We start from the raw sequence: 27,143 nt of genomic DNA, 5'->3' as shown, positions 1-27,143 counted from the left end.
CAGGAAATTAAAGCAATAGGATAGTAGTTTGAGGGAATAGAACAGTCACCCTTTTTAGGAACAGGCTGAATATAGGCAAACTTCCAGCAAGAAGGAAAGGTAGATGTTGACAGACAGAGTTGAAAGAGTTTGACTAGGCAAGGTGCAAGCACAGAAGCACAGTTTTGGAAAACAATAGTAAGGATCCCATCAGGTCCATAAGCCTTTCGAGGGTCTAGGCCATCGAGGGCATGGAAAACATCACTGCAAAGAATTTTAATAGGTAGCATGAAGTAGTCAGAGGGTGGAGGAGAGGGAAGAACAAGCTCTGAATCATCTAAGGTAGAGCTTTTAGCAAAGGTTTGAGCGAAGAGTTTAGCTTTAGAGATAGATGTGATAGCAGTAGGTTGAAATAAACGAGTGAAAGAAAAAAAGAAGCAAAGTTATAGATGTTTTTGGCTAGGTGCCAGAAGTCACGAGGGGAGTTAGATTTTGAAAGATTTTGACACTTTCTATTAATGAAGGAGTTTTTTAGCTAGTTGGAGGACAGACTTGGCTTGGTTTCGGGCAGAAATATAAAGCACATGAGATTCAGGTGATGGAAGGCTCAAGTACCTTTTTTGGGCCACCTCTATCATGTATAGCATGAGAACAGGCTGTGTTAAACCAAGGTTTGAAAGGTCTAGGTCGAGGAAAGTGAGGAATGTATACCTCCATGCCAGACATTATCACCTCTATTATGTGCTTGGCACATAGAGACAGGTCTCTGACACAGAAGCAGTTGTCATTCCAAGGAAAATCAGCAAAATACCTCCTCAGGTTCCCCAAACTAGCATAGGCAAAATGCCAAAGGCTCCTCCACTTAGGAGGATCCTGAGGAGGGATTGGAGCAATAGGACAAGATACAGATATAAGATTGTGATTGGAGGAGCCCAACGGAAAGATAGGGGGACAGCATAAGCAGAAGGATTAGAGATTAGGAAAAGGTCAAGAATAAAAGAATGAAGAAGTAAAACCAAACAAAATAAACTGTCGGAGGATGATGTATACAATTTGGTAGAAGAGAGCAGTCAAAAACATTGATACCATAGCAAATGTAGAAGCTGCCTAGAGAAAAAAGAAGACAGCCAGACAACACCACATCGCTTTACTTGTCTTGCGGTGCACAGCCTGAACCAAAGATTATGTAAGAAATTTCCTTAATTGTACAGTCTTTAAACCTAAACAAAATTAAATATATCTTCAGTCACAGGTATTTTTGTATAACTCCTTATTGCTTATGGGTGAATGCAATGTAACAAATGTAGCCAAGATGTTGCCCCCTGTTGCTTGTATGTAACATTCATCCTCCCTGTCTTACCAGTGCATGCAGTCATTTCATCTGTGCTTATCATAGATGCCAACTGACTCTGGTTCTGCTAACTTCAAGGTGCAGTGTCTGAGGGAAATATGTGTTTGCATGAAAGTTTTATTTGGGATGATTGGTTTACATGGCACCTTACACTACCGGGCTCTGTTGTAGCCAGACACCCACACACCTTCTTTGGCCGCCGTGCAAAATTCTGGAGCTTTTTGTGTCTTGCTCACATCTTGCTCTGAGGCTCCAGAAAGTTCCAATCCTTCTTCTTTGAATCTTGGTTACAAAAATTATCTGGATGTAGCTCTTTATTTTTTTCCTGTGTGCTTCCTTTTCCAAACAGTTCCTGCTCTAGTTGACAAACGCTGGGCAAGATGAGTGACTGACTTGGCAGCTTGCGGTGGAGGAAGTCTCAGTCGTAATTGAGAAAGGACAAAGAAAAATGCAAAATAATGAAAACAAGTATAAAGAATAATAAGACAAACACCGACAAGCTAACGATTTCTTTGTAATTTGCGTATATACAAGGACGAGAGTAAAGTGTGTGTGTGTGTGTGTGTGTTTGTGTGTGTAAGAAATCAGTACGAACATAAATATAGAAAGTACTCATGATAATATACATATAAAAAACATACATGTATTATAATATGTATACCTATATGGCATTTTTCTAATTTTCTCCATGGTAAACGCTCACCATGTCAAAGGAGTACAATCATAATAATAATAGTAATAATAATGATAATAATAATAATAATAATAATAATAATAATGACAGAGCGCTGAGGTGCACTCTCAGGTTAATGTTACACAGTTAGTTGGTTAGAAGAGTTGATTGTTTTTTCTGGTAAAGTAATACTAGCTTGTCTTTATGAGTTAAGGCACTTCACATTATTTCCTCTGCCTCCTCTAACAACTCTAACAACAATGGTTGAATAAATAAGTCAAAAAGACACACATAATGGAGTTCAGATTGTGGTAAAACAAAAGGGGGATAATACAACAAATTAACTCAAGATATGTTCATTAAAATAAAAAAAAAAATAATAATAATAATAAAATTGAAACTGATTAGAAACATGGACTAAAAATCACTTGAACATAAAAGTTAATATAAATTTTATATTCTATAGAAATCTGGAACAAAAATTTATTGGCAGCTTTACATTCTGAGCTCAAATGTGTCAAGTAAAGAAATTTCAAAATATTAAAATTTATTATTAGAGATAGATATAGTTAAAAAAAAGAAATATGCCACATGCTGAGAAAATTGTATCAAGAATAAAATAAGAACATATAGGTAGTAAAAAGAACATGACTGACAAAAAAAAAAACTTGGACATGAAAAAAAGTCATAGATGAAAGACTATAAAAACATGAAACAAAATGTATGTGATGCTGATGATGATGATATGTAAAAGATAGTCACATAATATATCTCTCTCTCTCTCTCTCTCTCTCTCTCTCTCTCTCTCTCTCTCTCTCTCTCTCTCTCTCTCTCTCTCTCTCTCTCTCTCTCTCTCTCTCTCTCTCTCAGGAAGCAAAAAATGTCCAAGGTGTGAGTCACAGTAGCATGTCAGTAAGAAGTAGTGGGAGGGACAGGAACTGCTTGAATCTTGCCCCAGACACCAAGGTTGAAACTACACTAGCTTGAGCTCTCCTTCTACAAGGGAAGACACCAAGATTTCCAATCCTAGTAATATCACATTCATCTTCCTCTCCTTTACAAATGTTAGACTATATGTATGTAGCTGCTGTTATGAGATACATGGAAGGAGTAAGTATCGTATAGGTGAAAACTATTCAAAAGTGGGTATGGTAATAATTAAGACACTCTATACAAGTCTATTTACAGGATGAGCATGGGGAACGTTTAAAATATATATATATATATATATATATATATATATATATATATATATATATATATATATATATATATATATATATATATATATATATATATATATATATATATATATATATATATATATAATGTGGAAGCTCAAGAGAGGGGCCTGTGAGCCGTCCATTACTACGTACATACTGTCTTTCTCGGCACTTATTTACGGCATTAATAACTGAATGTGAGCTGTGGTAAGGGCTGGCGTGTGAGATCCAGCTGAACACACAAACACACACACACACACACACACACACACACACACACACACACACACACACACACACACACCCTACTGTCTTGTGTTCCGAGCTAGTCAGGAAACTAATCAAGGCTGGTCCACTCTACAGCCTGCCCAAGAATGCCAGGCAGACAGGTCCCCAAGTGTCATCCAGTGTGGCTGAGAGGAACGCTACACTCATCTCCAGTCACTGCCTCTGCTGCTCTCATTCCTGTACTAAAAGGTATATGTTTTCTCTTTTCTAGATATGGAAAACTTAAATGCATCATAATTCTTGTGGTCTATAGGAAGTTCTGTGTGACAAAATGTTATCATATGAAATTTAGTCACCAGGCACCACACGAGCAGCCATGAGAGCAGTACAGGGAACCGCTCAGTCTTGTGAAGCATCCCATCTGTCCATGCATTATGACTATCCCACAGCTGTCCATTTATGTCAATGCTGTACTGCTGGTCATATATATATATATATATATATATATATATATATATATATATATATATATATATATATATATATATATATATATATATATATATATATATATATATCACCATTCTACATGCCCTTGTTACATTTGTTTTATGAATTAACAAGAAGGTCTTACACAAAATATGGCCACATTCTCAGTCCACCACTGACAAAGGGGACCAACAACAAGGGGCCAGAGTCCATTATTTTAACATCAATGTTTTAGCTTTGCCTCTTGCTGTCCACATTTCTTTTTCATGAATTGTCATTTCTCTGCTGAATCATGAATGCATCACATCAGTAAGCACTGGACACAAGCCACAACCTGACTTCCACATGGCAAAGCAGGAGCATGAACAACAAAATTCTGGCAATCTGGACTCTCATCACCTTGTCTGACTGGACGGCAGTCCTTCGGGGCCCAGCTCTGGAGGCTCCGCAACACTACACTATGGTATGCTAGTGACTGATTCATACCCGTGTGATCAAGGAACCAGTGGCTCTGCTGGGCTACACAGGACACTCGCACTGCTCACTCTCAGACAAAGAGGCTGCTGCACTACAGCTGGGCAGCTTGTCTCACTCTATAGTTCATCTACGTATATATGTTTTGGTTGCTATTGTTATGTACATTGTTCCATATGTCACAACAACCTTTCTTTATCACAAAAGCATGAATTCTACAACAAATGTCAACAATACTGGTTGATGCTTTGCTTGTAGGAAACAGCACACTGATTTTTTTTGTATTATGGATGATACTGATGCATGTTCTTATTTATCACTGACAAATTAATGTAATGCTGAATGTCACCACACTATACAATCTACTGAATGTACTTAATGTACAGAAACATCACAGTTCCTTGTCACCTTATAAGGACAACTGAGTTTACATTTTCATAAAATCCAACACTCCATGAGCTCTTCATAGTGTCGCAGTTTAACAATCCAGCAATTTATGCTTTCAACACATGTTCTCTCTCGTGATCCTCAGCACCAGGAAGCGTCATGCATGTGCTGTGAAGACTGACTCCCGAGGCACCACACACTGATATGCTTGGCACTTGTATCTCTGCACTCCACATCACACTTCCCAGGATGCTGACACCAGCCAGTCCTGCTCCTGGGGACATCCTGTTCTTAACAAGAGTCAACAATGCTAAATATTATCTTGTCTATTTTCTACAATACAACAAATCTAAGATCACAGAAAGTTTCAAGATACTATATTACAGTGGTATTATCATTTGTAGATCCTATAATGGTTTAGCACATATCATAGCACATTCACGGCACTTATGGCACCTTTCACAACACTGCACCGCTAGGGCTCATCGGTCGCTATAGAGGAGCCATCCCCGGGGAGGAGAGAGGTGGAAGAGCTTCTTTTAGATCTGTTGAATTAGCAGACCCAGTACTGTCACCAGATGGTGGTGTGGTGGTAGTGGTCGGAGAAGTGGTGGTTGTTGAGGTGGAAGTGGTAGCATCACTGGTCGTAGTAGTAGAAGCAGCTGCAGTAGTGATGGTGGGAGTAGTTGTAGTTGAAGTAGTGGTAGTGGTGGATGAGGTGGATGCTCCACTGGGGATATAGGGAGTGCCAATGGTGTTGCTGAGCCAGGGCTGGAGGGCGTGGAGTGCAGTGAAGATGGCTGGGTGGCGTGCACGGCCATAGCAAGTATGGTGGGTGAGCAGTCCCTCCAGGCGCCAAGCTCCTGACTCACTGCGGCACATGAGTGGACTGCCCTCATCACCCTGGAGGAGACAAGGCTTGGTCAGGGATGATGTGCAGACTGTATGTCATGAGGAACACACTCAGAATGTAACACAGACTGATAAACTTTATAATGTGAATTATTATGAGAAACAAAATGAGGACAAGTTACACAAATCAAATGTGGTGCAGCAAAGGCCACAGGAAAATTTATACCTAATAATTATTGATAAGATGGACGTTTTTTTCATGTGTGAAGGAAACTGCCCAGGGCACAAAAAAAATGGGTAGAAAAACCTTAGTTGCCACTCTCAAAAAAAGTAAAATAGAAAAAACTGCAAATTAGAGGGCAGTTCATATACTGTGTAAAACATTTAAACTGACACTTACTGTAATTTTCTGTCACCATAACTATAAGGGAAGATGCTTCACTGAGGGAAAACCATAAGACTTGTCTTGAAAATGCTTGATTTCAAAGTAAGAATAACATGACTTCAAGCATAAGAAATAACACAAAAAGAAAACAGATATGTAAATACTATATTGAATTCAATGTGTGTACATCTACTTCCTATTTGCCAAGTAACATTCTAAATACACTGGCATGTGGTGAATGTTTAGATAACATCACATGTGCACATATGGAGACAGGGCAAATGCATTTTAGCTCAGACACTGTACAATACAACTAACACACACACACACACACACACACACACTCACATGGCAGGGCGCATGCTGGGCGTCTGAGAAGCCAACACAGGTGTGGGTGGGGTTGAGGCGGCCCGGGTAGTGAGTGGTATTGCAGGCATCCAGGGCGAGGGTGGGCATGGGCAGGTGATGCAAGAACTGACTCTGACTCCCCACACCTATGATGAAAAAAATAAATAAATAACAGCCTACTTTTTACAATTTGCTATTCCAACTAAGATTTTTTTTTTTTCTTCAGGATTCAGAGGGAAGACACATGAAGGGCTAAATACACCTCTTAAGTATGTATACATAGGTATTTAATTGTTCCTCAGTTACAGAGACCAACACTTAAGTATCCTTGGTTGATGGACAGCCTACCTTCATCAGTGCGTCTCCAGCCTGCCACCACACACTGTGCAGTGTTGACTGGAGGAGTGTCAGGCACACACACTGGCTGAGAGTTTGGCCCCAGGTCGAGCGGCTGAGTCAGGCGCAGCAGCACCGCATCACCTGTCCACAGGCCACCTGTCTGCACCCTGCCAGGGAAGGGCACAATCTTCCCCACATAATGGAACTGTGTTGAGGCAGTGGGGGAGGCAGTGCCTGATGCCACAGCCCAAGTGCCCAAATCCAGCCCATTTTCTCTGTACAGGGTGGAGAAAAATTTGCTTCTTCAGCACCTGAACAATAGGGCAGGACATTTATTATCATGTACTATTGTGACGGGCTGCTTCAGTGAATGTGCATATGCTGGAAGAATAGAAAAAATAAATAAAGCAGAGAACAGAAGAAAAAAGTGAAATGATAAGAGAAAAAACATAATTTCTTCCCATGTAGTGAATTACAAGTGTAAATGCAGTGAATACTATGACCTCTGTCTATCCTGCATTGAAGAGGCCAAGAGGCACATCTTGTGACCCAAGAAGCAGCAAGGAGACATGAAGCATGCAAGAAGAAAGAATATGAAACAGGAATGGAGAATGAAGAAATAAAGGAAGTAACAAAGTAGAAAGAATAAATGAGGGAAGAAGATGATAAACACAAAAGCAGGTATCAGGAAGTTATCACTACTCTGAGAGATGAGACATGACCACTGAGGCAAACAAGACGAGGTGAGTTGTTACCAGACTAACAGCTAGAGAATAGCAGCAGATTTACAAGAGATACCCCAGTGGTTATCACAAAATTAGTACACAAGGGAAGCAGAGGTCACTGGCAGCAAATGACATGGAAAAAAATTTTATATCTGAAGAGAGAGAGTCACTTCCTTAAAGAGAACCATGAGGACAGGAAGGCAACATTAAATATATATAGAATAATAGATGAATATTGTGTCCTTGGTAAAGCAACCTATTGTTCTTGAGGTAAGTGATGTAATCAATCAGAAGGTAGGCTCAGTAGAAGCACTGTCTTGACACAACCACAACCAGCATTCACACTCACTTTGAGGAGAGACAGCTGTATGCTGCTAAGATCCAGCTGGGTGCTACAATAGTGGCAGAGCAGAATTGGCCTTGGGCATGAGTGTCATTCTTGTTGGGATGTGTCCTCAGCAGGAGTGCCAGTGAGGGCCACTGTCCCTCTGTGGCTGGGGGCCGAGTGCTGGCTGACAGCTGGTGCTCCTCCTGGAAATCGTCCCCGAGGCTCCAAGACCCACAAGCTGTGAAGTAAACACACCACACTTACACACAAGGAAGACAAAGAGACAAAAACAAAGGGCAAACTGAAATAAAATTATGAATTTACAGATGTCATAAGAAAGGTGATTAAATAAAAATGTGTATGCAATCAAATAATATACATGTAATTACAGAAAATATAAATTTATTGGGGAACTCACAGTGCTGTTCACAAGAGAGATGCACCAGAGTGTCACTGGAGCAGTCAGACTTCAGAACAAACTGCAGGGGTGTGTAGCCACCTGACACGGCCTTCTGCAGCAGCTGCACCCTGGGCCGCGGCACAGACTCTATCACTCGCTTCATCTCTGTGCTGAGTGAGGCTGAGCCACCCAGCTGCTGACACACCTGGTCAGTCCACTTGCTGGTCCACCCCTCGCCACACACGGCACTCCACCGATTCTTGCCACTCCTGTAGGATTGTGATACCACCACTCATCACTTGTCCCTTATTTTTTATCTTGTGCTTTTTTTAATTACTCAGTAATAAACATTTTCTTGCTGTATGCTGTCAAAGTTTTACAAATGCAACACTATAATGGTATATAACATAGCTTACTCAGGCACATATATTTATTTTCTAAAGATAATGAACTCAGCATGAAAATGTAATACTGTAATTTCAGAAATTTTGTTATTTACAATCATCAAATGCAGTGCAACAATATTTCCTATAAAATTTCCAATGTTTTATGTTACATCCTATTAAAATCAACACAAACTGGAGCAATACCTGACTTCCAGCTGGCGGGTGCTGTTGTCTATCCTGATACAGTTCCACTCATCTGATCCATCGTGGCACTGACGCAGGCCATCACAAAGGTCGAAGGTTGCCACACACCCACCAGCGGCGCATGGGGTTTCATCCAGTCCAGAACAACCTGAAACATGTGTGGTGAGCACAAAGGCAAAGGTGCTTTCATAATTTTCTCTATCACCGTTAAACCAATAACTTCTTGACAGGTGTTCTTTCTCTCTTAGCACAATACTCTAAAGCTGTGACAGTCTCATATCAACTAAATTCCTACTGTTGTTCCATCATGCGCTGAGCTCCCAGTCACCTTGCTGCTTCACGCTTCACAGTTTGCCACTCACCACAGTTCTCTTCGTCCTCCCCGCCATGACAGTCGGGGCGGCCATCACAAGTCCGCACTTGGGGGATGCACCAGCCCTCTCTGCAGCGGAACTCATCGCTGCGACACTCCTCCATGCAGTTGAGCTCATCAGAGTGATCAATACAATCTGGCTGGCCGTCACAGCGCAGGGACAGAGGGATACATGGGGAGGGAGAGGTGCCCCCACACTTGAGCTCATCCTCCTTACACTGCCATGACTCTGCCAGAGAAAAAATAGTTGTAATGATTGCCAGAGAAAAACGGTTGACTAGACTGTTCCTCCACCTTCCCGTGATCTGCTTTAAGAGAGGAGTATCAAGACATCTCCAAAACTAAAATGAACAACTCAATTGCAACTTTCTCTATTCATTTTTGGGGACCAGCAATGAAGTGGTCTTTATTTACTCTTATGTCTTTTGGTCTTTATAACCCTTGATCAGCCTTCCTTTCCTACAAAAAATTGTAATTCTCAAGTCACTATCATCTTTACTCTTGCTACACAGCCTTTTCAATCATGCATGCTGTAGGAAAGATTCACAAATTGGATCAATGGTTAACACAACACCTCAATGCCTCACACCAAAGTTCATCAGAAAACAATGTACTGCATAATGCCCCAGGACAACACACTGATCCCATGGATGCTGTATGTAGGTACTTTATTTTCTATTCTGAACGAAAGAGTATTTATGCATTCAACAACTTCCATAAAAAAAAATCTCTAATGATCTGTCCTTCAGGTCTTCATGATACTTATTCATATGAATATACAATAAGAATGAGAAATATGGGATGATAAAGTATATCAATATTACTATCAGACAGAATCTGTCCTTCCATCCCCCTTGGACTTTCAGGATTCTGCAAAAGATTACACATTTCCTTTCTGCAGCCTCATCCCAAGTGTCTCACTGTACACGAATATCATTGCATCACACTCACCACAATTCAGCTCATCATCACCGTCCTGGCAATTGGTGACTCCATCACACACATAGAGCCGCTCAATGCACTCCCCATCCCGGCACTGTCAGGGACACAGGGGTGTGGGGGGTCAAATAGGCACTATTAAGATTCTATTCTAGGTCATGTCATTGTATTGCTGGGACTCAAATATGCACATGGTGATCAGTAAGAGGGCATCAGGAAATGTGTGGAAGTGTGATGGAAAAGATACAGCTGTGCAAAATAATACTGTCATAATCTGTCAAATGTTTTGGACAAAAAAAAATCAGTATTTGGCATTTTACTCCACCTATTGCTTTTGTTAGAAACATAAAAATATAAGGGAAGATACAAGAAGTCAGGAAGCCTGCAAGCGGTAACTCTTGTGTAAAATTTACCTGCCTATATCCATCTCATTCTCATCAATAGATTTGCCAATTTTCTTTTAAAGCTGCTTTGTAGAACCCTTATAAAGCAATTAATTAATCTATGCTTCCATTACATTTATAGCCATAAAATTCACTGAACTTTATGACACCACTAGTTCTTGCAACTACTCATACATCTTATGATGATATGAACCTAAAATGATTTACCTGGAAGTTGCCAAAGCAATTATTCTCCTTGCAGTCCAGCTCATCAGACTTGTCAGAGCAGTCCGGGACAGAGTTACACCTGGAATTCCGTGGAATGCAGCGTCCCCAGGTACTGGTTCCATTGACACACTCCACCTGGTCTGTTGTAGTGCCGTGAGAATGCGTGTCAGACTGTATGGCACTTCTAGCATGACATTAATTAATAACTCAAAAACTGGTAAGGCTAGCAACTTATTTATGCATATACATATTGTCTCAAGGACTTCTATCCTCACTTCAACCTTTTGACTTGATTATGGACCATATTCAGAAACATTTCTGCCTGCATCCCAACAACTTTTAAAAGCCTTTGGTTACTACTTAAAGCTATACAGGTTTTTAGGGATGTTTTTATAGTTCTACTGCATGTATGGAGTATGCTTCACATGTCTGGGGGGGTCCCACTCATACTGCTCTTCTAGACAGGGTGGAATCAAAAGCTTTTCGTCTCATCAACTCCTCTCCTCTAACTGACTGTCTTCAGCCCCTCTCTCACTGCCGCAATGTTGCATATCTAGCTGTCTTCTACCACTATTTTCATGCTAACTGCTCTTCTGATCTTGCTAACTGCATGCCTCCCCCGCTCCTGCGGCCTCGCTGCACAAGACTTTCTTCTTTCTCTCACCCCTATTCTGTCCACCTCTCTAACGCAAGAGTTAACCAGTATTCTCAATCATTCATTCCTTTCTCTGGTAAACTCTGGAACTCCCTGCCTGCTTCTGTATCTCCACCTTCCTATGACTTGAATTCCTTCAAGGGAGGTTTCAAGACACTTATTCATCAATTTTTTACCACTGCTTTGACCCTTTTATGGGACTGGCATTTCAGTAGGCATATTTTTTTTATTGGATTTTTGTTGCCCTTGGCCAGTGTCCTTCCTACATAAAAAAAAAAAAAATGACAAAATTTCTATATTATTAAAGGAGAAACAGTCTTGAGAACATGACAAATCATCTCTGGCCTTTGAAAATAGTTGTTATGAGAGAGCAAAATGTTTCTGAATGCAGGTCCATGTCTGTTGTTAAGACTCTTCCATTACCCTCTCATGGATATCTCAGATGAATTTCTCAATGCTTTCAATGATGCTCCTAGGAAGGAATACCTTAAAATTAAATAACTCAGGACTTACCTTCATGACACAACACCTTTGGAGGAGCACTGACAGAGATCACAGGAGTCTCAGCCACCTCTTTGTTAATCTGAATAAGTGCTGGATCTTTGGTTGTATCAGTGGCAGTCACATTTGTTCCTGGAGATTCCTGTGACATGTTTGCATTCCCTTCCATGACGGTGGTGTTGGTGGTGGCGGCACTGGTGGCAACAGCTGAGGAGTCATGGGAGGTGTTCCTGGCCATGGTGCTGAGGTCTGAACTGGCGCTGAAGGCAATATCAAGGATGGAAGTGTCTCGGTTATCAATAGGAGCCTCTTCTCCCTTTGTGTCATAATCCAGAGTAGTGGTGGTGGTTGCTGGGGATGTGCTGTTTTCTGTCATCACTGAGGGTTGTGTTGTGGTGGTGGTGGTGGTGGTTGTAGTGGTTAGAGATGTAGTAGTGGTACTAGTGGTGGGGGTTGTGGGAGGAGTGTCAGTAGTGGTAGTAGTGGTAGTGGTTGGAGGAGTGGAAGTGGTGGTAGATGTGGTAGTTGTGGTTCTAACAGATGGGGGAGTTTTGCTGGCAAAGATTGGGTTGCCTTCATAGGGCACTGCAGGAATGGTGACCACTTCCTTAGGAACTTGTTCCTCTCCTCTATTCCTTTCCAAATCATGTCCATGTTCACTTGCATTTACAATGACAACTTGTCTTTCAGTTGTTGTTGCTGTTGTTGTTGTTGTTGTTGTTGTTGTTGATGTTGATGATGATGATGATGATGATGTTGATGTAGAAGGAATATCTGTAGTAACACTGGTAGCAACAGTTGCCTGGGTTGTATCTTCGCTCACACTTTCTTTAGTGGCTGTATCAGGTGTTGTGGCATTATGGAGTGATGACTCTTCTGTTGTAGTTGTGCTGGTCTGTGTCTCATTGATGGTGGAAACATTACTGTGTGATGATTCATCTTCTGCTTCCTGTAAGCCAACATTTCCTGGTGAATCTCCTGGTCTGAGAGCTGAGAGATCAAGGACAATGACTGTTTTACCAGGAAGGTTTGTAAAGGACATAATGTCCTCCAGGCGTGTCCCAGGAGACACAAAGTTCTCTGGGAATAGCGCACTTCTGTTGACAAAAGAATCTTGAGGTGTTTCAGATATTGTGTCATTGACAACTTCTGTCATACTGATGGATACATTGGTGTGATGTGTAGTGTTGCTTGCTTCTTCAACAGTGACTGGCTTATCAGGCACTGCTTCTTCAGGCTTTGTTTCTGGTTCACTGTCCTCCTTTACTGTGGGTTCAGTTGTAGTTGTGACAGGTGCAGTATCTTGTGTCACAGTAGTAACATTTGGGGTCATAGTGCTGGTGCCTGGAATTTCATCCATTGAAGTATTTTCAGCTTTTATAGTTGTGTGTTCTGGCAGCACAGGTTCGAGTCCCTCAAGAATGATGGTCACTCCCTCAGATGTTGGTTTCTGTGAGGTTGTGTTTTGTTGCTCTTCTTTGCTAGTCACAGTTTCAGTGGTTGTTGTTTTTGGTGTTGAAGAAGTGGTCTCTATCACTACAGTTGTAGTTGAAGTGAGAGTTATGTTGGTAGCTTCAGTTGTGTTACCAGCACTGACCTCAGTAATGGTTTCATTGGAGGTTGGTGGTAAGGTGACAGGGGAGGTGGTGGTTGTGCTAGTAGTGGTAGTACTTGTGGTTGAGGTGCTGATGGTAGTGGTGGTGGTAGCCTCTGTGACATTTACAGGAGGGAGTTGTCCCTCAGTGGTGGCATTCAAAGTAACATTAGTGGCTGTCCCATCCACTATTACCTCCCCTGGCTTGGAGTCTTCTGAGGTTTCACTCTCTTCCTCAGTTTTCTTCTCTGTTGGTGGTGCTTCAATCTCTGTGTCTGTATTTGCTTCAATATCCTCCAGTTTGATGGCTACAAAGGCACCGCCTGCATTCTTGATGATTTGGTCGAGATTTTTCTTGATGGTAACTTCTGTTGTGGTGGATGTGGTGGTGGATGTGGTGGATGTGGTGGTGGTTTTATCTGTAGGAAGAAAAACATATCATTCACATTTGGGCCCAACATTAAACTGTCCTGTGAGACAATAATAACAACATATATGAAGAAAATCTTCAAGCAAGGTAAGACTCAGAGGCCAGCAGTGCCCAGGAGCTGCAGTGTGGTGGTGGAAAGTCTGACAGGCAATACACCAACTGGTACAAAGGAACATAATGAGTAACAGAAGTATTGGGAAGGATCAATATCAGTACAGCTTATACATATTTACAAGAGAGAGAGAGAGAGAGAGAGAGAGAGAGAGAGAGAGAGAGAGAGAGAGAGAGAGAGAGAGAGAGAGAGAAATGAAACAGTTTATGGGTGCAGTGCCTATTAATAATACACTACATACTAAAGTCAGGTGTTAGTCAACCTCTCAGGGGGAACAGAAGGCTGATGCTCTTACAACACTAACAGTCAGACAGCAGTAAATAAGGAGGCCACTAATCCCTCTAGGTCTAGGTATAGTGGAGGTGGTGATGAGTAGTGGAGGTTCTGGGTATGCAATACTTACAAAGGTAGATGACACACCTGCCCTGCCAGGGGTGTGGCTCCTAGACATATGCAAGTAATCTGACATGTCACATTGTTTTCTGTCGTTTCAGACTTATCACAGTTGTTTTCTGTCTTTTCATTGTTAGAGTTTTTGCCTGTGTAGCAATTTATTTGTATTTTATATTCTTTAACTAGAACATGAAATACTAATAGTGATATTATATGTACTGCACAGATATTTCCTCTCTTTTTTGTACTGTAGAACAATAATTTGCAGTAAAACATCATGGTAAACTTTAACCTTTTTCTCCATTTTCTTGAATTTTGCATGTTTTCCTGATATAGACTATCCTTCAGAACATGACCTCTTGCTTGTTGTACTTGTGATTCTGTTTCCCATGATGAAACTCTTAGAAGTCTGCCTGGAGGAGGCACCTGTCCAGCACTGCACCAGCATATGGTGAGGCTGTGCTGAGTGGTGGTGGTTGTGGCATGATGTAGAGTGAAGTTGTCATAATGAGAGTTGTTCATGTTATTGTGGCAGTGGAATGATGCATGATGATGTAGGAAGATACAGTATGATTGGCAGCCTAAGAAGGTTTATACTGTATGACCAGGCAGCTTTGATCAGTCCAGAGCTATTGTAAAATGAAGGTCTTTTAACATGCATGCATCTGGTAGTCATCCCAGAGAGAGAGAGAGAGAGAGAGAGAGAATTATTGATAGTATAACAAACAAAATCCATCCAGTGAAAAATAAAGAAGGCTGTGGACAATTAACTTATCTAGAAATACCTAACAAATCTCTTAAATAATCCCAAGTGGTGTCATCCAAAGTACAATTTTCATTTACTGTTATATATATTTATATATATATATATATATATATATATATATATATATATATATATATATATATATATATATATATATATATATATATATATATATATATATATTTCCCTCAAGATCAAATAAGTTGTTGGCAAATAGATCTAAGGAAAGAATGAGTCATGGCACAGATTTCTCTGCTTCCTCCTTTGTCAGAAGCCCTTCTTTTTCATCTGTGATCCCTGCTACCCTCAGTGCTACAGTCAAGTGGTTAATTCCTGTGCTACTCTTCTCTATACATCAATTTTCCAGTCTATTTTGGAAGTTGTGGTGTTTGTATTGTAATTCTCTATATGGTCCCATTTTCATGTGTAGGGGAAGTGGGTGGTAATTTGGACAAAGCGGAGGTGGAAGTCTCTGTCTCTGTAATTTCTGGTGTTTTGTGGGTGGTATGATGCTCTGTTGTCACTGTTTCAGTTATTTCATTAGTGGTCGTTTCTCCAAAAGTGCTGTATGGTTTTGTTGTTGGTGCTTCAGTGGTCTCAGTCGTGACAGTCTCCCTGAAGGTAGTAAATGGCCCTGCTGTTGTTGTCTCATTAGTTTCAGCAGTGACAGTTTCCTTGAAGGTTGTTTGAGGCTCAGCTGTTTGTATTTCTGTGAAAAAATTTGATGTGGCTGTCATGACTCTTGTAGTGTCTTTAGTTACCAGTGATTCTGTGGTGATTTCTGTTTGTGTTTCACTGGTTATCATTTCAGTGGTCTCTGTTTTACTTGTCAAACCCTCATCTGTTGTCCACACTTCTGTTTCTTTGGCTGTTGTAAATTCAACAGTGCTTTGGGTTTTATCTGTGGTTTCTGCTTCAGTTTTCACATCAGTCGAGATTTCAGTTGCAGCAGATGTTCCTGTTTCTGTTGACACTCCTACATTTACTGTTGCAGTATTTATTGTTGTGGTGTCTGGTTCTGTAGTGCTTTCTGTTTCTGTTGCAGTTCTGGTCTCAGTTGTGGTTTGCATTTCAGTTTCAGTCTCAGTCACATTGTCTAATTCACTTGAGATTCCTATCTCAGTTGTGGCTACAGTTTCCATTGTGTTTATTGTCTCAGTTGTGTTTTTTGGTGTTGAGGCTAATTCTGTTGTTGTTTCCTGTTCAGTGGCCTCAATGATGGCCAGTGTGGTGTGAGCAGTGGTGGTGTTAGGTGGTGAGGTGGTGGTGATGGTGGATGAGAAAGTGGTACTGGTGATAGTAGTGATGGGAGTGGTAGCAGCAGCTGTAGTGGTAGTTGTGGTGGTTGTAGAGCTTGTTGTTGTGTAACCTGAAAGTTATTGGAGAAAGAGAGAAAATGATAATATTAATGCCACCACAGCACAATGCTCACTGGTAAAGATGCTGAGAGAGTAACAAGCAAGAATATCCCTCAAGCTTCAACATCCCATTGGATTAACTATTCTGTACATAAACATGCAAGATGTTACCCTCTTGACACCAAAATTCCATTCATCAAAGCATTCTGCACCAAACATGAGGATGTTAAATGTTTTTTTTTTTTTTTTTTTGAAGGAGGGGCTCTGGCAAAAGACAATATGAGTGGATGATGAAATCTCTGTGATAAACATTCTTAAGCTCATGCACATCCATAAGTATTTCATGCAATTCATGCAAACATTCCTTAGTATATTTACAATCCACCAGCATGAATACTCAAGGATGCCAGTGTGCCAGACTTCATACACTGTGACAAACATTCATACACAGTCAATTAGCTTGATACATCTACTAGTCACTCCATGCAAACATTCCTTATTTACATTCCATTACCATGCATATTCAAAACTCCAAAGTACTAAAGTTAGGCGTTCCAGGCTCTATTATTATATGCCAAACCTTGCAAGCCCAACACTCAGTACCAGAATGCATCACAACACACCAGCACTTCAGGCAGCAGCACCATGTACACAACACACCAGCACTTCAAGCAGCAGCACCTTATACACACTCCCCCAGGCCTGGTGTGCCACACCATACTTACTCTGTAGAACTCGAACCAAAAAAAGTACTGTACATTTAATAATATTTCATCCCACAAAGATCCATAAAGATTAAAATAAACTGAGAAATATATAAAAATGCATGGTAGAATATAAATAGGTAAAAAAAAAAAGTAGAGATGACCAATGAACAAACTGTTTTGTAGGATGAAGCATAAAAATAAAACACCAAAGAATGCTGGACCATAACATTCTTGATAATAATAATAATAATAATAATAATAATAATAATAATAATAATAATAATAATAATAATAATAATAATAAAAATCGATATAGTGAGAATTAGAAAGGAAAATATCTAGTTAAATTTTGCTGAACATCAGCCAGACAAATATTAAGCAGCCACTTACTGGGATGGATGCAGGTGGTGGTGTTGATGGAGTACAGGTAGTCAGGGCAAGTGCAGGTGAAGCGAAGGTTTTCATACGAGAACTTGCAACCGTGGGAGCAGAGAGACTGGTTGTTGTGGCACTTGTCAACCAAACCTGAAGAAGGTGATGAAACTTCCAACACTTGGTCCACACTCTTAAATAAATCTTGACAACTTCCAACAAATTCCAATGTGTATTACTTCAGTTTTCAAAGGTGTCTTTATGATTGGGTGATAGTTTAACAAGTGTTCTGCATTATCAATGGAAGAACATTCACTAGAACCCAGCTAATTATCTCTCTGACTTTTGAAAACAATCCTTATGAGAAAATCAATGGTGAATTTGAAAATATAAATTTTGGTGTGGCTAGGAGAGAAGAAAAGGAGAAGAAAGAAAGGAGAGATGGGAAGGTAAAATGTGGAGAAGAAGGAAAAGGAAGGAAGGGTGTGGAGAGGAGGGAGAAGGAGAAAAAGAGTGACAGGAGGGGGAAGGAGATATGGAGGGAATGAGAGAGAAAAAGAAAGAATGAAAAGTATAAAGAAAGGAAGCAAGGAAGGAGGGAAAGAAACAAGGAAGGAATAAAAGTAAAAAAAAAAAAATTAGAAAGGAAGAAGTGAGATGAGGTAAGATGGAATTAAAGAGGAAGGGTAAAGGAGGAAAGAAAATAAAAAAGAAAATAAAGTAGAAAGAAATTTAGAAAGGAAGGAAAGATGGAAGGTGAGAAAGAAAGGAAAGATGAAAGATGGGGAAGGAAGGAAGAATGGAATTAAGAAAAGGAGACATAAAAAATAAGAAAAGGGATATAAAGGAAGAAGGAAGGAAGGAAGGACTGACAGATACAATGAAATAGATAGGGAGAGAAAAACATAAGGAAAGATAATGAAAAAGGAAATAAAGGAAGAAGGAAGGATAATAGATAGGGAGAGAAAAACACAAGAAAAGATGATGAAAAAGGAAATAAAGGAGGAAGGATGGAAGGAAAGAAAGACTGACAGATACAATGAAGTAGATAGGAAAAGAAAAACACAAGGGAGGGACTCACGATCGACATCTATGGATTCTGGTGGCACACGGTACTCCTGCTGGTGAAGGAACACAAAGCTGTTGTTTATCTGGTTGTCAAAGATCTCCCGGACTAGAGTGAGATTGAGTGGCGCCTCCTGTCCGTTTGGCTCATCGAAGAAAGTCCAGCCTATCCTGAAGGTACACTTAATGCTGCCGGGCCTGGAGGAAAGATGGGATCAGGGGTTGAGATCTGGGTTACATTCTTTCACTGCAATATGCAATAATTCACAATAAAAGCAATGCATGGATAGGAAAGAAGGGGGCAGAAAAAATCAAGTTTATAATTTTTAGTGAGTGGCTGTAGAACATGAAAAGATGTCTCAGAGTGGTTATTAATGATGGAAATATGTGGTAAGTAGCAATCAGTGAAATGGTTAAGATTCAGACAGCCAAACAGTTCCTTCTCCCAATTTACAGTTGTCAGGAATTTCGGAAAGCCTTGACTGTCCTTCACAACTTTACAACATGCTTAAAACTTACTCAAACTTGATGATCTTGAGGTTGAGGTTCGCCTTTCCATTATGCAGGACAGGCTCAGGGAACAGAATCTTTGTGAGCTGAAATAACAAGCTTTCATTAGCGACTGACTGACAGCAGCAAAAGAGGCAAAAAACAGAGTAAGATGGAGATGGCTAAGCAATTTCTCCTATAATCACTTACAACTTTTTCAGACATTTGTGCTACAATGTCTTAAAGAGTTCTGTGGCCTAGAAAAATGCAAGAGTTGATAATTAACCTGTTCTCCATTACTAACAGACAAGCAGATAATGATTACCAATCCTTCTGGCCTTTTTTCTCTCTTTAGGGACTGGTATCTCAATGGGCCCCATATTCTTTCTTTAAAAGTTTAGTTGCCCTTAGCCACTATCCTTCTTATATATATATATATATATATATATATATATATATATATATATATATATATATATATATATATATATATATATATATATATATATATATATATATATATATATATATAAAAATGCCATCCATTACCAAAACGATTTGCAAACTAACAATTTTCATACAAATTTTCGACCAGAATATATAATAAAAAGGGGTAATGTGCATCAATAAACATTTCCCAGACCCTGAATGCCAAGGGATCCTCAGGCACATGGGTTCGAATCCTGACCACATTCCAAGGGTAGGAAGGGTGTCCACTCAGGATAACAGTTCCCAAATGCCAGAACCGAGACCAAACCTCTTCGTTAGGAGGCGTCGTCCAAGCCGTGATATACTACGGAAACAGCGTAAAAACCGAAAAAAAAAAAACATGCTACAAGTGTTGGTGCAAGATGAGTATCAGTTATTACCTCTGCCTCAAGGTCCTTCACCATCGTCTTGTACTCCTTGGAATCAACATTGGTCAGGTCCGAGGTAAAGTTATGGTTGTCAATCTTGAATTTTACTTCTATCGCGTTGAGTACTGTGAAGGGAAAGAAAAAGAGTGAATGAGTGAGGCATGAGTTTGACTTCCATCACATCGGACACTGTATAGGGAGTGAGGAAGAGTGAAGTATGAATTTCACTTCTACGGCATTAGGCACTGAAGGGAAAGAGGATGTGAGGCATGAATTCTCAAATGTTCTCTATCTACTATCACCAGTACCATTATCAAAGGCTACAGAAATGAATCACCAGCAAAATAACACCAATAGAATTTTTTTTTTTACCATATGGAAGGGCAATGGATTAGAAACTGCACTCTTATTAAACATTCTGGTATCTTATTTCAGTAACTTTATTAGGCTGTAGTGAAAGCTGTAAAGTTATTGGAGTGTTCATGGGGATCTAAGTAAAAAATAAAAATAAAAAGCGAGAGAGGATAGAATATGAAAAGGAAGGAAGACAAGAAGAAAAGCGATGCAAACAGAGAGAGAGAGAGAGAGAGAGAGAGAGAGAGAGAGAGAGAGAGAGAGAGAGAGAGAGAGAGAGAGAGAGAGAATAATGAAAGCTGCATGTAAAAGGTGGGGAGGAGGCGGGAGCAATAACGAACGCCAACGCCAGCACACTTACCGTAAGCTGTGGGGGGCGAGCTGGTGGGGGCCTCGGTACTCGAAGAGCCGCCTGACAGTCCGCTCGTGATGCCTTGCCCTCCTAACTTCGCGATCATGTTGAGTTTCCCAGCTGATGAAGAGAAAAAGGGAAGTAAGAGATGGTGGCACATTGAGAGACTGATTGATAGATCGAAAGATAGATTGACAGAGGAAAAGAATATATATATATATATATATATATATATATATATATATATATATATATATATATATATATATATATATATATATATATATATATATATATATATATATATATATATATATATATATATATATATATATATATATATATATATATATATATATATATATATATATATATATATATATATATATATATATAAACAGAAAAGGGAGAAAAGAATAAACACACGCACACACACAAAAAGTACAACTTTCCTTATAGAAACCAAGATACTATCATAGAATACCTATATCTCCCATCCATACATTGTACACCCTTCATATATCCATACATAATACACCCCTACATTCACATATACATACAGCCCTGCTAAACTCACATCCATACGTGCTGTTAAGAAAAGCGCTAACCTGGTATAAGGCTGTGATGAAAACGCAAACAGTGTGCGTTAGTATTTAGTTTATCTATTTTTACCTAAAGATTAAAACATTCCTATGCTGTCAAAATAGTTCAGCAATTTTAAAATAATTTTTTAAATTCTTTTTCACGCATTTTTTTGTAACATCTCACACTCACACCCATTCATACAAGTACATAGGGCACCTCGCATACTCACATTCATACACAGTGCACCCTCCCATAAACTCATACGCAGTCTACCCTCCCATACTCACACCCATATGTAGTGCACGCTCCCATACTCACATCCGTACAGCCCCGCCACAATCACAGCACCGGTCAGCACCAGCATAGCAGCACAGAACAGCAGACACTTCTTGCCTCCCCGATCCGCCATGTTGGTCACCTCCAGATCCTTTCCGCTGCGGAGGGTCAACAGAGGTTACACGGGAAGGTCACAAAGTAGTATATATAAAGCTTAATAACTCCTTAACTCACACATACATACATATATTAGCCATACGTTAGGTTAAGTACAAGTTGATTACGTTTGCTACATCATGCATTACAGTTGGTTCCTATGGCATGCACGAAAGTATACAGCTTTTTTTTTTTTTTTTTATATCTTTCAGTAAGCTGCGTGAGTGAAAACCATCCACCATGCAAGGTCTGGGGTCGTCTGTAGCGGCTTAAAAATCTCCTTTGTTCTTTTCCTCGTGATGGCCGTGGTCTGGTTTTCTGTGCATGCTTCGTGGTGTGTTTAAAAGATAGGATCACATGACGATTTGCTTAAGTGGGTGCAGGAGGAGAAGAAGAGGACGTAGCGCAAAGTGGCATCGATTGGACGTGAGCCTAAGTATGTGAGGCTCAGTGGAGGGGGATGGGAAGGGGAGGTCAGGAGGGTCTGGCAGTCGTGGCTGGAGGACTAACAAGAGAAGGTCAACAGCTGAGAAAATATATGAAGCTGATGTGACTGAGGAGGAGCGATGAGGAAGGCGGGCGGGTGGGAAGGTTGGAGGGAGGATGAAGGGAGGGGGTGAGTGAGGAAGGGAGCGAGGGAGGGAGTGAGGGAAGAGCCTCAGGTGTGGCAGAGGAGCAGAGGAAACAGGTCATTAGTGCTGATCTAACTACTCTAGTGTTGGCTTGAGGCTTCACACTCCTACTCCTGCTTCTGTTGCTGGCTCCTGCTGCTGCAGCTGATGTTGTCGCTCATCCTACTGCTACTGCTTTTATTGTTCAATCTGCATATCTGTCTTCTGTCCGTCTGTCTGTTTTATTACGAAGCTCTTCTAGACTAACATGCTTAGGATATGTTTGCTTTTCGAGAAAAAACGAGAAAAATATAATATGCAATTTCAAGAGGCTCGTAGCAGTTGAGGTAAAGAGCGAGCCTCTCACATGCGGAGAAAGTGTTCGCCAAGCTGCCGGCAAGGATCACGACCCGCCAAGGCCGCGGCAAGCACGTGGTGAACCGGTGACCCACGGCTCGCCGCTGGTGGTGCTGTGTTAGTCAGGCTGTGTGTGTGTGTGTGTGTGTGTGTGTGTGTGTGTGTGTGTGTGTGTGTGTGTGTGTGTGTGATGCAGAAGGGCGAGGGCAGGAAGCAATGCAGCGGGTGGGGCAGGGCGCGGCGGGTCGAAAAAGCGAGGTGAGGGGCGGGGATGGGCGGCGTGGCAGCAGCTTCGGGTTAGTCAGTCAGGGATCCCTGGGCTGCCTAACCTGCTGGCCTCCTCCCGGGTCACCTCCGCCGCCCAAGTGAGGTAGTCCGTGGGGCCGCTGCTCAACAGGGGGGGCTGCAGCGTCTTGCCGTCCCCGGCGGGCTCCACGATGGTGGCTGGCGGGAACGCCTGGCACCTGCCGCTGTCTGGGGAAGCGGAACCATCGCGGATCAAAACCTTCGGGCTTGGAGGCTCCCCTGACTCATGTAAATGCTCTATGGAGGCTGGGGAGTTTTGATGAATTGGTTGGATTAGGACAGAAGTTTCCTTGGCGCCTCTGTCGCTGGAGCGTGGACTGTCGGCGGCCGCGGCGGGCGTCGAGTGGACAGTGGGTAGCGATGGTGCAGTGTCCAAGATGATGTCCGTAACAGTGGTGTGTGAGCCGCTAGCAGGCGCCGAGGAATTATCCGGGACAGCACCAGGATCTGAGGGAGGCTGGGATGCGTCTGGCCAAGCACTCATACAATTAATCTCTATCTTGAGGACCATCTTGCCAAGACTGCCGCCTTGTAGCTCCGCCGCCTTTCCAGAATCCGAGGCCAGGTACTGGTGGCTGATGCTACTCACACGCAGGGGTCCTTCGGAGTTTCCTTCAAGGGACGCAGCGTGCCCCTGAGGAAGAACCTTCTCATTCTTCTTCAGAAACCTCCGAATCAGCGTCGGCCGGTCATGCTTCCTGGGAGAGTCAGGGGACGGAGGAGCCGCGAGCTCCCCCCACAGCGCCTCACCGTGCTGGCCCGCGGCCTCCCCGGGTGGGGGGTCAAGGTGCGTGACATGTTGTCCACACGCCTCCTGATGACTCTCGGTGACCTCGAGGGGGCGGGGCTCGCACGGATGTGTGGCAGCCAGCGTGCCTTCCTCCATCTCCTCCTCGGGGATGGGCGTAAGGCTTCTCTCTTGGGGATTCCCGTGCATCCGCCCCAGTCTGCTGCGCGGCCGCCTCAGCTGCGTCTTGGCGCCCGGCGGCAGTGTGTCGGGGCCTGCAGCGAGCAGTGCCGGGTGGAGGCTGCCGGAGTGGCGTTCCCTCAGACGGAGGTAGTTCAGTATCTTGACACGATGCAGGACACTCTTGCTGAGTCGCAGCGCTGCCACCTTCTCCTCCAGCTCCTTCGCCAGCAGGTAACCGTGGCCCTTTCGAAAGTTTGCGAGATCTTGCAGTAGAAGAGCTCGCAGCTCCTGCCTTTGCTCCTGAAGGGAAGCCTCAGCCTCAGTTTGCTCCTCCAGGCGGCCCTCTTCTCCTCGGGGCTGTGGAGGCTCTGGGCTAGTGTCGCAAAGATCACAGTCATCTTCTTCAGTAGTCTGATGAGAAGTTTGAAACAAGGCTCGGGGCGGAGGCGAGGAGTGAATGAGCTCTGTGCCCGGCCCTTTGGGAGGCGGAGGAGCCGGGTCGGGGCGGCAAGCTGAGGGTGGAGGTGCTGTGGGGGTGTGGCGGTGCTGTGCTGCTGAGCCAAGGGAAGCTAAGCTATGGGGTGTCAGAGGGTGAAGGGGGGGCGTGTGAGGGGGTGTTAGTGGAGGCATGCCATGCGCGGGGGGCGGGGCGCTGAAAGGAGAGGACTGGAATCAATTACTGCAAAATAAATTTGTGCAGTACACAGCAGCCGTGCCCTGCCCCGCCTGGCGGCCCTCAGGACGCCGGGCCGGAACGCCGGCACCGTCAAGTCCTGCCTCCCTTACCGCGGCCATGTTGTCAAAAACATCAACATAACCCAACACAGAAATTATGTTCTCCCAACATGCATTTATTTCCTGTCTCCCCTAAACAAAACACAAAAAAAGTCTTTGCATCATCACTCTACCTTACCTCTCAATCCTCTCGATCCTTTCCCTCTCCATCTTTTCTATTCGGATGTCGTCGTAAGAGCCGTGCACGTGGTCTGGCTTACCGGTCTCCAGGATAAACTTGACACGGTGGCCACCCAGCGACTTTTGCTGCATGGCGTAGTTGTTCTCTTCAGAAGAGCTGTGCAGGGGAGGGTTCGGTGCGAGGTGAGCAAGGTGAGGGGACGATGGGAGGGACACACTCCTGAGGTACAACAAGAACGACAAGAACAACAACAACAACACCACTACCGCTACACTTACTGCCCCAGGAGAAAGGTGGCGACAACAAAGTCTACAGTGCCAAAGATAGTGGCCATTAAAGCTCAAATTTACTGATATGAGTTAAAGCTTTACTTTTGAGGCGCTTTTGACCCGAGGCTCTACAGTGGGCGGTGATAAGCCGTTTTACAATATGTGAGTGTTGGTGTAAAAACATCTGGGTCACTTACCCGACAAAACGGTGAGTGTCATTGGCCACAAAGTTGTCGTCATAGGGGTCGGTGAACCGCGCCCGCTGGTACCCGTTGAGGTTGGCGGCGTTGCCGGCGGCGATGGCGGCGTGCTGGAGGCCCAGGTTAACCATCTCCATGTTGATGGTGGACGAGGAGCCGCTTTTCTTAAGAATGCCCTTTCTGACGGAGGACACGGAGCTGCGGTGGCTCAGGTTACCCGACCGGTGACTCACCGGCGACTGCCGCGGGCTGGGCCGTGGACTCATGCTGCTGTAGACACACGAAGGGAACCAGATCAGGTCACAGGTCACGGTAAGGAATAAATGAATCAATGGAATATACGGTGTCACCAACCCACCTGAAGTGTAGTTTAGGTGACGGTGAGGGAGAAGTTTCCGGGGACGACCTGGCGGAGGTGGTGGAGCCGTCGCCCCGCCCGAGGTCGTCGTCTTCTTCCTCCTCGTAGGTGAAGGCGGGGTTGATTACGCCAGGGTCATCCTTGTCTTCGACGGTCATGCTGCTGCAGTCGTCCGAGTCGTCGTCACATCCCAGCTTGAAGTTGGAAGACGATTTTCGCTCGAGCGGCTTGACGTGCCCGTTGGCTATCGGCGCCGCGGGGACATTGCGGCGCGGCAACGTGGGGGAGGGCGGCACCAGCGGGCACCCGTCACCGCCCTCCTCGTTCCCCACCACGGCCGTGTTCTCGTTCTCGTCGGTCAGGGACTTGCTGTCTTCCTTGTTGCGTCTGTTGATGGAGGCTAGGAAGGCCTGGGGGAGGAGGAAAGGGTCAGAAGTCAACGCTGCCCTTCAGGAGTTGTCTGCGTCACTTATCCTCCGTCACCACCACTCACCACTCCACCAGTCATACATCACACACCACCTTCCTCATTTACCTTCACCATCACCACCACCATCATCACCACGACGCTCAGACAGCAAAGATGGGTAAGAACAGGCAAGGCAACCCTCCTCCCTCCACCCCCGAACACTGATGGCGCCCCTCAAATCAGGCTACCACTGGAGCCTGGGCGCGGGATCAGTGGGTCGTGGATCATAAATCATATGAACTGACTGGCAGACTATACTGGATTACGAGAAAACTATGAAGCTACTACTACTACTATTACTACTGCTACTATTACTATTACTACTACTTATTTCATATACGAAGGAACTGGCTGAAGGCACAAAAATTAATAAAAAAGGAAGCCTTCTAAAAATGCAGCTTTCCTACTACTACTACTACTATTACTACTACTACTACTACTACTACTACTACTACTACTACTGCTACTACTACTACTACTACTACTACTAACACTACTTCCCCAATTCCATAGCACCACGACTACAACCATAGAACAACACAACATCAATTATATGTAACAACAATAACAACTATAGAAACAGTTCACAATAATCATCAGTGGAACAATTGCTTGGTTTGTGTGTGTATTTTCTGTCACTCTGGACTAGGATATCCGGTGTGTGTGTGTGTGTGTGTGTGTGTGTGTGTGTGTGTGTGTGTGTGTTAAAGGTCCATTGTCGCTCTCATTGTCCTCCTCTCACAACAATCAACATTACCACAATCTCTCTCTCTCTCTCTCTCTCTCTCTCTCTCTCTCTCTCTCTCTCTCTCTCTCTCTCTCCACGTAATTGAATGCTTATCTATGACACTAGCATGAAGAATGAGTAGGTTTCTGAACACACACACACACACACACACACACACACACACACACACACACACACATTACTTCGCTTCTCACTCGCTGATCACCATCATAAACTGAAGCAACAGAGGCAGCAGCAGTACCAATAACAACAACCTGCCTCACGCGATTTTCCTGCATGTACA

General features: G+C 42.9%; 1 protein-coding gene across 8 annotated transcripts in view; it reads right to left on the bottom strand.

Annotated features, from left to right (window-relative positions):
* Nucleotides 1-1,433: 1,433 nt before the first annotated feature.
* LOC135111464 (uncharacterized) overlaps nt 1,434-27,143 on the bottom strand; it is a 176,557-nt gene continuing 150,847 nt past the window's right edge. For 6 of the 8 annotated variants that reach the window (XM_064024763.1, XM_064024759.1, XM_064024765.1 and 3 more), the window contains 19 exons: nt 25,644-26,053; nt 25,283-25,555; nt 24,814-25,035; nt 21,603-21,718; nt 20,709-20,819; nt 20,006-20,118; nt 19,167-19,243; nt 18,664-18,845; nt 17,601-17,735; nt 11,863-13,863; nt 10,695-10,834; nt 10,096-10,180; nt 9,134-9,373; nt 8,772-8,919; nt 8,200-8,450; nt 7,803-8,019; nt 6,738-7,003; nt 6,390-6,535; nt 1,434-5,707 (listed from right to left, as the gene is read on the bottom strand). In XM_064024763.1, coding sequence (XP_063880833.1) covers nt 5,297-5,707; nt 6,390-6,535; nt 6,738-7,003; nt 7,803-8,019; nt 8,200-8,450; nt 8,772-8,919; nt 9,134-9,373; nt 10,096-10,180; nt 10,695-10,834; nt 11,863-13,863; nt 17,601-17,735; nt 18,664-18,845; nt 19,167-19,243; nt 20,006-20,118; nt 20,709-20,819; nt 21,603-21,718; nt 24,814-25,035; nt 25,283-25,555; nt 25,644-26,053 — 5,544 coding nt within the window. In that variant the 3' untranslated portion in view covers nt 1,434-5,296. The remainder of the gene's footprint in view (nt 5,708-6,389; nt 6,536-6,737; nt 7,004-7,802; nt 8,020-8,199; nt 8,451-8,771; nt 8,920-9,133; nt 9,374-10,095; nt 10,181-10,694; nt 10,835-11,862; nt 13,864-17,600; nt 17,736-18,663; nt 18,846-19,166; nt 19,244-20,005; nt 20,119-20,708; nt 20,820-21,602; nt 21,719-24,813; nt 25,036-25,282; nt 25,556-25,643; nt 26,054-27,143) is intronic. The other 2 variants (XM_064024766.1, XM_064024767.1) reach the window with 2 other exon arrangements.

The sequence above is a fragment of the Scylla paramamosain genome, chromosome 22, assembly GCF_035594125.1.
Source record: "Scylla paramamosain isolate STU-SP2022 chromosome 22, ASM3559412v1, whole genome shotgun sequence".
Lineage (NCBI taxonomy): Eukaryota > Metazoa > Arthropoda > Malacostraca > Decapoda > Portunidae > Scylla > Scylla paramamosain.
This window is presented reverse-complemented; position numbering and strand designations above follow the sequence as displayed.